We start from the raw sequence: 12,005 nt of genomic DNA on the forward strand, positions 1-12,005 counted from the left end.
CTCTTCATCAACCCCCTAGATTTGATAAAATTAGCAGGCATTGGAAAGGCAAAGGCATGTCTAGTTTCGCTCATATTATAACCATTCTCCTTTCAGCTACGAGGGACTTCCTAAATCTAGCATCCCATCATCTACAGGGTATTCGGTTCATATATTGCCCACAATTACGAAATGATTTAACCGGAACCCAAAAAAGAAAACGTAATGTTACAATGTAAATTACCAAGACAGGCAAGTATCAATTGGGTGATCATATATTGCTGCTAGGTAATTGCCTCGCAAGGTTACCCAGGAAAATGTTGCGCACATTATAGAGGAATGAATTAGCCCGACCAGCTATAGGCTTGTGCAAATGTTACCTTCATGCCCATGAGAAACCATCAATTTGGTTTACGTTGTCGATAGCAAAATGTCAAATGAGAAATTACTTTTTATATTCAGTACATAAAACTGTCGACACTTGATATTGAGTACCTAAATTCTTAGTGCTTATTTTTTTAGTCTTACCAAACGGGCTTTTAGGCTTTGAATATGTGGGCCTAGTTAAGCGCCCAAGATCACCCATAAAAGAGAGCATGTGATGCAGGTGCGGGGTGGGTGAGTGTTGTTTTGAGTGAAATAACGGATGGAATCATAGTGGGGAGAATGAATGTCGATGGGCAAATGCAAAAATCTCATAGCGTGCTGTGAGGTCTAATGTATCTAATTCGATGAATCAGGATTCCATGGTTCAGATCACTTGTAGAAATCAGCAGCTCTCAGTAAATATGAAGCCAGGATTTTAGTGTATGCTTAAAAGATTTGTAACCAGCAAAGAGTGTTTTCAATGATTTTCTTACAGCAACCAAGTATCGAATCAATGACGTGCTGGTGAAACTTTCTTCTCTAGGTAATTGGGAAGTGGACTCCTCACACAGCCCGTACATGCTGAACTCGTTTTCCTCTAAGAGGATGCAAATGAAACTTTGAGTAGCAGCGGGAGGCAATGCAGATTGTTTTTCCAGCAACAAAGTTAAAAACCAGGTATCTCCTCCTCTGATTGTTTTTTCAGCACCAAGGTTTATAACCAGGTATTCCCTCCTCTTTCCCGTGTTCATGTTCGAAATCTTCTTTCTCCTTCCTCATTATCTTTGCCAACCCAGGCCTCCGATACCAATAAAGCTCACAGCCTGCTCTGGTCACCATCTTCTGTGTCCTCAATTGAAGCATCCATTAACTCAGGTTCCACTTCTCACAGCAACTTCCCTAACAAATGTGATTCATTAAGGAAGTTACATTGCACAACAAATCAATGATACCTTTTGTGCGTATTTTGTAGAATACAACTAAATAAAACTGCTTTAGCAAAAAGAAAAAGAAAAAAAAAAAAAGACAAACTTATTTTTCGACTGGAAATGAAAATAAAAAAATTCTTCAGCAAGCAAAACTTCACATTTTTCACACGGCTTGAGCATTCATCTACGACTTTCCCGAGCAAATCATTAGCAGTTACTGATTACTCATCAATATATGCTCGAGGAACTATACTGCAAGTGCCATCCAAACATTTTAAAAGTACAAGCCGACACGTTCAAACTCAACCCAAGTGGGAAAAAAGCGGCAGTTGGGAAAGAGCTGCTTACTCCAAGAACTATTTTGCCCAAAAAGAACTCATCGTGCAATAGCCAAGCGTAGCAAAGCAGATACCAGGTGAAGCGGCAACAAAGGCGAAAAGATTCTCACAAACACACACGTACACACTAGCAAAAATATGAATAAAAATGTGATAGTACCAATGTAATTGAACTGCCATCGCTTTCCTTCTTGAACATACGGTTTCAGTCTCTGCAACAAATCCACAAACATGTCAACGGCATTAACAAGCAAGAACTCAGACCAAAAGCCTCACGAGAAACAGCCACACGTTGCATAAGCATCACCTTCGCAAGAATCCAAGCGTCCAAGGCCGCTTGCTCCAGAGAAGCCACTCTGCAATTCCCCTTTGAAAAAGAAAGCGATAATGAATCCACAGTGCTGCATTATTGGACATCATTATATCCACGAAGCCCGTGAAAGCTCAAAATGGCGCCGCCTCCAAAACACATCTTTTTTTCCCAGTAGTATCTGAGGAAGCGCTTGGATCTGGAGATGGGAAAAGGAAGCGAGTTCCATGCCCCAGGGGACGTCGCGGCCGAGCCTCGCGCTTCTTCCGGTTGAGGCTCTTCTGGGCGTCGGAGTCGGAGTCGCTGCCGTCATCTTCTCGGGGGATCGTACGGCGGCGGGCAGTCGGGGAATCTGAGCCCGCGCGGCCGTTGATGCGGCCGGTGATGGACGTTGTTCCAAAGAGCGAAAGAGATATCCGGATAATGGCTCTCGATTCATTTTCCTGTTTTTTGGCTCTCTTCTTTTAAGCTTGAGTGCTTGACAAATTTCATTGTTCATCTTTTCAATTCAACTCATATACAATTACACCAAGATACAAAAGGAGAAGACATTAAAACAAGCCTTCATAAGGGAAATGTCATTTGAAGCCGGTTAGGTGACATCTTTATTCACTGAACATACATTACATGGTTTAAAGAGACGACTCCTCAACAATTTTACTGGCCATGAAATTTGATGGCCTTCCACTTTGGCTTCTCCATCTACTAGGCCGCAATTCTCTCCAGCATTCTCACACCTTGTGAGAGCCATTTGGGTCTTCCCATTTCAAATGTAATGTATGCTACGAAAATCCCAATGACAATTCTAAAAGCATAATCTATCCACATTACTTTATGTTTGAACCAACTCTTGTGTCCTTCGCAGTCCTGAGTTGACGAGGACGATGGTGGAGGAAGTTGAGCATCGCTGAGGCATGCTTTCAGCAATGGAGTTCCACGTAAGCTTGGATTCTCATTGAACAAGCCGATTGAACAAGCCGCTTGAAAAGGCATTCACAATTTTTTTCTAAATTTTTTATTTTTTATTTTCATTTTTTTCTTTTACTTCTTTCTTTGCTTTTTTTTCTTTTCTCATTATGATCAGCAAGGGTCATGGCGAACCTTGCTAGCCATGAAAGCCTCTCCTAGACTAGGCGAGAGCCGGCTCTCTCACAACTAGTGGGGCCAAGGAGCACCTCGCCCGCAGCCTCGCCAATGTCTTTGTGACCTCGCTAGGCACAGGAGGCTTTCGTTGCAAGCGAGGGCCTTGCCCAAATCTAGCAAAGGCATTCGCAGCCGGTGAGAGTTGCCGGTGGCCCTTGTTGACCACAATGGAAAAAAAGAAAGAAAAGAAACATAAGAATATAATTTTTATAGAATTGCGAAAATTGTTCACATTAGCAACAACAATTGGCCATGTCATGTAGAACAACGAGCACCTACGTCAACAATTTCTAGCCAAATAGACTTCATCGACAAATTGTCAAAAGATTTAAGACTAAATTGATCTAATTCAAAGGCTTAAAATCAATTTTGCACGAGTACAATAGATTTACGATTTTATTTTATTTTAAATTTTTCTCGTCACTCCCTTTGTACAAATATTCTGGTGTCGACCCTACCCTAATATATTCACCCCTAACACAACCGTCCTAGATCTGTGTGTGTTTGTGTTCGTGTACGCGTCTATTTACATATAATATCTAGTGCACTTGTTCCGATGCAATCGGGATAGACCAAGGGCATTGTTGATTACCTCTTGTGCCGATTGGTATTAATGTGGTAGGCTGCATTCGCTCGCGACCTTCCCAGGCGAAAAAGGGTTTACTTCAGTGCATATGTACTTGTATAGGATTCAACTACATCTGTACTGGCTGGCACCAGCATGAATATTATCCAGGTAGATTCGAATGCAAAAGCACAAACCGAGCGTCAAAATAAATATTTACAAGAACAGAGCTTAACCTCCCTTTCTTTCTTTTTTTTCTATCAGACAATTTGCATTATTTTGCTCCTCTTATAACTCTTTGGAATTGATGAAATTAGCAGGCAATGGAAAGGTAAAGGCAAGTAAATAACGTTTAGCGGCATAACTATTCTCTTTTGAGCCATTGCGCAGGACTGAACCCGGCACTGAATTAAAATTAGCACCCCATCATCCACCTGGTACTCGGTTCATACATAATCCTGAACCGTAGAACGATTCAACCGGACCCTGGAAAAAGAAAATGTAAATGTTGCAAAATAGATTAGTACAAGAGGTGAGTATCAGCTGCGTAATCATGCATTGCTACAACATAATTGCCTCGTAAGGTTTCAGAGGAAACAAGTAGAGGACTTCTGCGCCCATAGGAGCGCTATGCTAGCTTCTCTCTCGTTTTTGGTTGGCTGTTCTTGAGTCGACTGTACTCTCCACACAAGCTTTTGCAACTCCTATAGGAAGTACGAGGTAGAAAAATATTCAGCATAAACATGGAACCCAAAATTTATTTTGACAATGTGAAAATAGGAGATGTCAACCATGCAAACTCTTGGCAATTGACAAATGCGAGTTTCAGCAACAAGCAATGTTTGCATGTGCACTGAAGAACGATTTAAACATGAAGTTTGTTGTACCAGTTGGAGCGATGAATCAGCCCAACCAACTATAGAGTTGTGCAAATGTTACCTACATGCCATGCATTACTATGTGTGGAAAACCATCAAATGGTCTATGGCGTCAAGAGCTGAATGTTAAACAAGTAGTTGATTCAGCAGCAACCCATGGATATTTTTTATACAGCTGACATGGAGTTGTTCAAGATGCTATAAATGGACTGCAGAGATTTGAATGCTCCAATATATAAAACTACATGCTCAAACGGTAAGAGATATCATCTGTCAACTTACTTGCCGGTCAAAATCAATGGTGTGAATGGAGAAAACTTCATTGGCCATTTGAATGTCCTTACTGATTAAACCGTCAAACCACCTGCTTGCTATGCTTGAATACTCACGACACTCCTGGGAATTGAAAATTGAAAAGCAAGTCAACATTGAGAAACCTGAACAGATGCTAGAGAAGGAAGATGGACATTGTGTAGAACTAAAGTTCCATGCATGACCAATGGATCACATCACTAATGAACCACTTTCTCAATATACGTAAGATTTGGCATATTTTATGGGTGATAAAGATCTCATACCATCTCTGCCTAACAAAAAGTTGTTTATCACATATTATATCTTTGGGTAATTAAAAAAAGTTGTTCATTGTCTAAATCTGTGGTATCGACAGTAACCTATACAGCCAAGATTCAACCTTGCTGTGCACATCTAAAATGGTAGGAGTAACCCTTGACAAAATTGGAAATGAGATATTAATGGCTCTATTATAGAATACAGGCTAAATGTTCTTGCTGAAGTTTTTTGTAGGAAAAACTGCTCCGCACTACTTTCTATGCAAAGTTAAACCAAAGTCTCTTTTCCACTAAAAAGTAGCAAGTTTGGTTACTAAGTAACTAATTTACACGATACATGTAAGACTTTCATTTCGAATTTTGGGCTTCCTCCAAGACCCTTTTGGCCAGTATAGGGCAGAGCAAATGGATTCTGTTGCAGAAAGATTCATGTGAAGTCTGCTGACCAAAGTTGCACGGGGCAATTAGGGAAGACAAACATCGTGCAAGGTGGAGGAGGAAATGGATTGATACTGCTTTCACATCCAGTGTCATTTAAAAGAAAAACGGAGAACAAGATGAAAATGCAGAAAAAGACAAAGAAAGTGATGCCATTTCAAAGAAAGGGACACATGAATTTAAAGGCAAAGGTGAGCTCCCACAAAGATTGCGTCTTCTGATAAACACTTTTTTTTCAGACAATTTTATGTAAGTTTTTGTATATATGAACTAGACCAGATTATTTGGCACGTTAAACGTTTCAAATTTATAGTATCCTCTACAATATTGAAGAAAAGATATTTCCTTTCTCCCTCCATGTACGTTCCCCGCGTAGCATATCTGCTTTTCTGCAGACTCAAATCATTTAAATGTTATGTCATTAACCTATTAATTATATGTGGCAATCATCACTTTTATTGCTAGGATATAGAAAAATTGTACTGCACGCACGTATTATGTTGTATGGGCTAATGTATCTAATCCCTGTATAAGGTTTCCGCGGCTTAGGACGCCTGTAGAAATCAGCACCCCTCAGTAAATACGAAGCCAGGGATTCTAGTCTATGCTTAGATTTGTTAATAAAAACTAGGGCACTTAGTATCAAATCAAGTAAGTACAGGTAAAACTTTCTTCTCTAGGTGATTGGGAAGTCGACTCCTCACACATCCCAGACATGTTGAACTTGTTTTCCTCTAAGAGGATGCAAATGAAACTTTATGTGGCAGCGGTAGGCAATGCAGATTTTTTTTCAGTGACAAAGTTAAAACCAGGTACCTCCTCCTCTTGTTCTTGCTCGAAATGTTCTTCTCCTTCATCATCATCTTTGCCAAACCACACCTCAGATACAGATAAAGCTCGCAGCCTACTGTACTGTGGTCACCATCTTTTGTAGCCTCAATTCAAGCATCCATTCATTTGGGTTCAACTTCTCGCAGCAACTTCCCTAACAAATATGATTCATTAAGGAAGTTTACATTGCATATTATGGATTCATGAGGCATCAATGAATCATTGAATCAACACCTCTTGTGCATATTTTATAGAATAAAACTATATAAAAATGCCTTAGCAAAAATAAATAAATAAATAAAACTGAAGAGAAAAAAAAAAAAAAAAAAAAAGCCAAAGACACTTGTGTTCCATCTGGAAATGAAAAAAAGAAGTTCAGCAAGCAAAATTTCAAAATTTTCGCACAGCTTGAGCATTCATGTACGCCTCTCCCGAGCACATCATAAGCAGTTACTTATCATTCATCAAGGCATGCTCAAGGAACTATACTGCAATTAGTACAAGCTGACATACTCAAACACAATCTAAAGGTGGGGGAGGAAGGGGGCAGTTAAAAAAGAGCTTCTTATCTTAAGAACTATTCTTTTAGGCCAGAACTCATCGTGCAATAGCCAAGCATAGCAAAGAAGATACCAGGTGGACCGGATGTTCGCTTTCCCTCTCGAACATCCGGTCCCAGTCTCTGCAACAAATCGACAAACATCTCAACGGCATTAACAAGTAACAACTCAGACCAAAGCCTTACGAGAACCAGCCACGCATTGCAGAAGCATCGCCTTCGCTAGCATCTGAGCGCCCAAGGCCGCTTGACTCCAGAGAAGCCACTCTGCAATTCCCCTTTTAAAGGAAAGGATAATGAATCTACAGTGCTGCATTATTGGACATCATTATATCCACGAAGTCCGTGAAAACTCAAAATCACGCCGCCTCCAAGACACATCTTTTTTTGCCCAGAAGTATCTGAGGATGCCCTTGATTTGGGAATGGGAAAAGGAAGCAAGCTCCATGGCCCAGGGGACGTCGCGGCCGAGCCTCGCGCTACCTCTGGTTGAGGCTCTTCTCGGCGTCGGAGTCGGAGTCGGAGTCGCTGCCGTCATCTTCTCGGGGGATCGTACGGCGGCGGGCGATCGGGGAATCTGAGCCCGTGCGTCCCGTGATGGACGTCGCGGAGTGCCTAAGGGACCACACCGTCTGGAACAGACAACGGCGAGCACGCGACGTTTTCCCAAAGGGCGAAAGAGATATCTATAGTGGATAATGGCTCTCGCTTCATTTTCGTGTTTTTTGGCTCCCTTTTTTTTATAGCTGTGTGCTTGACAAATTTCATTATTCATCTTTTCAATTCAACTCATACACCGTTACACCAAGATACAAAAGGAGAAGGCATTAGAAACAAGCCTTAATAAGGAAAATGACATTGGATGCCGATTAGATAACATCTTTATTCACTAAGCCTACATTACACTGTTTTTAAGAGGCAACTCCTCAACAATTTCACTATCCATAAAACTTGATGACCCTCCGCTTTGGCTTCTCCATCCATTGGACTGCACTTCTCTCCATCATTCTCACGCCTCGCGCAAGCCATTTGGGCCATCCTGTTTCAATTGCAATGTATGCTACGCAAATCCCAATGACAATTCCAAATGCATAACCTATCCACATTATTTTTTGTTTGAACCAACTCTCATGCCCTTCGCGGTCTAGAGCCGATGAAGACGATGGTGGAGGAGGTTGAGCATTGCTAAGGCATGCTTTTGACAATGGAGTTCCACATAAGCCTAGATTCTCACTAAACGAGTCGTTTGAAAATGTGCTCAATTGTTTGTCTTGAATAATTCGATCAGTGAGTTGATTCTTCGAGAGGTTTAAGTACCCAAGAGATGTCAAATCTCCCAATGCTCTAGGAATTCTCCCACTAAGCATGTTCGAAGATAGATCAAGCCATCCAAGATTAGTCAACTTTCCTAAAGTCAAAGGGATAGAACTCGTAAGGTGGTTGTGAGAAAGGTTGAGCCTTATGAAATAGCGAAGATGGCCAAAAACTTCAGGAATGTCTCCTTGGAAAAAGTTGTGTGATAAGTCAATGGTTGTGAAGATGGTCAAGATCTTCACTAGCTTTGTCTCTTTCCTTTTCATTATCACGGTCACGGTATTTTCATATGACGGCCTAAAGGAAGGGGAATACTGTGTCATGTACGATGGTCCATATCACCATCTTCTATATTCTTCATGCCTTCAAGGTTCATTATCAAGTTGGCTGATAAAGGACCGCAAAAGTTGTTGTTCAAGAGATCCAAAATATGCAATTTTGTAAAGATGAGATTTCCCTTCGAAATGTTCAAAGGACCTTTCAAATTGTTGGACCTCAAAATGAGAACTTTTAGTTCTTGAAGTTTTCCCAACCATGTCGGCAATGTAGCCTCCATCTAATTGATACTGAGATCTAAAGTTTCCAGATTTGTACAATTGACAAGGGCTCGGGGCAATGTCCCTTCAAAACCAATTTCGGCTCAAGTCAAGAGTCGTCAATCTATGTATCAAAGAAATTGTTTGTGGAATTGTGCCCTCAAGGCGATTCATTCCCAAGTTCAAAATCAAGAGAACAGTGCTAAAATTTGTTAAGCACCAAGGGAAGCTACCAATTAAGCTGTTGTTAGACAAGTCGATCATCTCAAAATTGGTGGCGTTGCATATCAAAGAAGAGATATTTCCTGTTATAACATTATTTGCAATGGAGTAATACACTGTGAAGGGAGACAGAGGGACTTGGCCCTCCAAATTTGTTGTTGGACAAATCTATTACGTGTAATGAGGTGTTGGAGAAAACCTTTGTGGGGCACCGTCCATTAAAATTGTTGTTGGAAATAAATAAATATCTAAGAGCGGGGAAAAAGAATTCGAAGGCAGTGAGGTTGATCCTACCATGAAATTTGTTGGATCACAAATCAAGGCGATACAGTTGCGGTGCTTTTAGCCAATGTGGGAATATATCATTAAACTCGTTGTGACTGAGAACTAGTGTTAATAAGTTCACCCATTTGACTAGGAAGCGCAGTAATGGCCCTTGTAATTTATTGCTGGTCAAGTCCAAACTCTCGAGATTGGTTATATTACCAAAACTAAGGGGGTATATTTCATGGGTTGAATCCAAAATGCTAAGAAGCCGAAGTCTTCTTGAAATGACATTATCATGATCACAAATTTGGTTTTCTTGATTTTTTTGGTGGGACTCCTTTGGTTGCGGAAAATTCTTAGTTACTTCACTCTACACACATACGACATGGAAGTCCTCTCTGCTTTTCTTGAAAGGCGTATTACTCAACTTTATAGTGGCATTTTTAATTTCATAGATATGCATTGCTCTGTCATCATCATCCGATAGATGAATTTAGATAATCTATCAAGAAGTGTACAATCATTTATGAATTTTTTCCAATAATACAACTTTGAATTTATAGACCGACCAAAAAAAAAAAAAAAAAACTTTGAATTCACAGATACTTTGAATCTCTAAAATCTATTAGTTTGATAAAGTGCTTATCAAAAAGGGAGAGTGGACTAGGGTTGGGAATGTGCTTGGGAAGTTGTTTGCACGCCAAAAAAGGAGGGTGGACTCGGATTGCTCGATCTAAAATTATGGAACAAAGTTTTTTTAGGCAATAGGCTTTGGATCTTCATATAACCGCCTTGCAGACCATTTAACGAGAAGAGATTCGACTTAACAAGAAGAGATTCTTAGCCATTATTTAGAGGCTTATTATAATTTGATCCATCCACTAGAAAAAGCAATTAGATCCAACCCATTTTTGGCTTCAACATGCAAGTAAAAGTTCTTCCAGTTATACAGCCTTTAAAAAAGTGTAAATTGATCCACGCAAGTCTTCTCTAGAAGGTCTGTTGGTGAGCTCCCCAAATGAGTTAGCCATTCTAAAAGCTCTATCGGTGGGATTGTTGACTATGCGTTTACTGTAATGATGTTTCAATAGTTGGGCTAGGATGGAATATTATTGGTGTTGACATAACCGTCTTCTAAGGGTCCCAAAAAGCTGTCAAATTGGGGAGAAGTTATTTCATGGGTTGAATCCAAATTTCTATCCTTTAGATACTCTCAATGGCGACTTGTCTTGGGACCAACATAATATATTCATGATGAATTGAGGTTGCCATTAGTAAGCTGATTTGAAGAATTCTGATTCCAAGGTCGACCAGGTTTCATGTCCTTTTGTTTTGGGCAAGAAACTTGTTCCTTATTCATGGGTTGAACCCAAATTTCTATCTTTAAGATACTCTCAATGGCGACTCATCGTGGGACCAACATAACATATTCATAATGAATTGAGGTTGTCGTTAGTCAGCCGATTTGAAGAATTTCTGATTCCAAGGTTGACCAGGTTTCATGTCCTTTTCGTTTTGGGCAAGAAACTTGTTCCTCGTTTGTCAAACTGAAGATGGACTTCTTCAACGTGCGTAATGGGGTAGATTAGCCTCTCATCGCCAAATAATTCTCAATGTGTCAAAATAAAAATAATCAAAGATTTAATCCATCCAGATACATAGAGATTAGTAATTACATCGTGGTGGAAAGGGAGATGAACAAACAATGGCCGCAGTCGACTGGCGGTAGAGAAAATTTGATCAACCCCATCACGCACGTTAATGAAGTCCATCTTCAATTTGACAAATAAGGAACAAGTTTCTTGGCCAAAACAAAAGGACATGAAACCCCTTCAACCTAGGAATCAGAATTCTTCATATTGGCTGCCTAATGACAACCTCAATTCATCGTGAATATGTTAGGTTGGTCCCATGATGAGTCGTCATTAAGAGTATCTAAAGGATGGAAATTTGGGTTCAACCCATGAAGATGGGCTGGATGGACAACGTGACGGACAGTGAAATCGAGTATTATAATCAAGCCTTTCATAAGTCTTTCATCTTTTAATTAAATAATTTAATCAGGCCTTTCATAAGTCTTTCTTTTAAAATATGAAAGACTTGTGGAATACTAAGATGCAATATTATTGATAGTGACATAGCGACTCAGCCTATGCAACCCTTCTGACAAGCCAAGCGATCAACTCCAAAGTCTTCTCTCTAAAGGTCTGTCGGGTGTGCTCATGCCAAACAACATATTATTATATTCCCCAGTGCTTTCACCGAAAGGCCACATCAAATGGAATTGGATTTCCATGTAAAAAGCGTTCTAGCTTTGTCAAAAGTAAACAAAGTTTAGAAAAGGAGGCTGGGACAGAATTTATTATCATATTCCCTGTCTTTGGAATAATTTTTTACCTCCTAAAATAAGAAAGACAAACTTCAATAGAAAACCTTGTCATGAATTACCCTTAATCAGACCGGACCGTGTTTCTTGGTATTTTTCTCTTCCTCTTTGCATCGATCGTAAAGTTACGTTCAGAGATGACCCGAAAAGTATAGAAATGAAATCATCCATCAGTTTAACTAGTAATCCCTTTTGATATAATATAACGCGGAAATTAATATTGGATCGTACAATTTAAATCAATGCGAAATCACTAAAGAAATAAACGAGAGACAATAAAGGATGTCAAAAATTTTCATGCTCAATCTAAGTATTGGTACTCACATCTATGGGGAAAGCAATAACAAATAATCCACTATAATCAGATAATCA

General features: G+C 39.9%; 1 protein-coding gene and 2 long non-coding RNA genes across 4 annotated transcripts in view; all 3 read right to left on the minus strand.

Annotated features, from left to right (window-relative positions):
* Positions 1–7,552, minus strand: part of LOC104416376 — a 46,927-nt gene extending 39,375 nt beyond the window's left edge. Inside the window, exon 1 of the mRNA XM_039314864.1 lies at positions 7,095–7,552. Within this exon, the coding sequence (XP_039170798.1) occupies positions 7,095–7,224 (130 nt within the window). The 5' untranslated portion in view covers positions 7,225–7,552. The remainder of the gene's footprint in view (positions 1–7,094) is intronic.
* LOC104451276 lies at positions 775–2,332 on the minus strand. The gene is made up of 3 exons (XR_005551841.1): positions 1,920–2,332; positions 1,773–1,824; positions 775–1,245 (listed from the first exon to the last, which is right to left on the minus strand). It is a non-coding gene; the product is annotated as an uncharacterized LOC104451276 (long non-coding RNA).
* LOC104448116 lies at positions 3,713–6,625 on the minus strand. Of its 2 annotated transcripts, none has more exons than XR_005551835.1 (3): positions 6,335–6,625; positions 4,791–4,904; positions 3,713–4,334 (listed from the first exon to the last, which is right to left on the minus strand). It is a non-coding gene; the product is annotated as an uncharacterized LOC104448116 (long non-coding RNA). The 2 variants fall into 2 exon arrangements; XR_005551836.1 differs by lacking the exon at positions 3,713–4,334 and adding an exon at positions 4,344–4,627.
* Positions 7,553–12,005: the final 4,453 nt, after the last annotated feature.

Source organism: Eucalyptus grandis, chromosome 6 (assembly GCF_016545825.1).
Source record: "Eucalyptus grandis isolate ANBG69807.140 chromosome 6, ASM1654582v1, whole genome shotgun sequence".
In the NCBI taxonomy this organism is placed as follows: domain Eukaryota; kingdom Viridiplantae; phylum Streptophyta; class Magnoliopsida; order Myrtales; family Myrtaceae; genus Eucalyptus; species Eucalyptus grandis.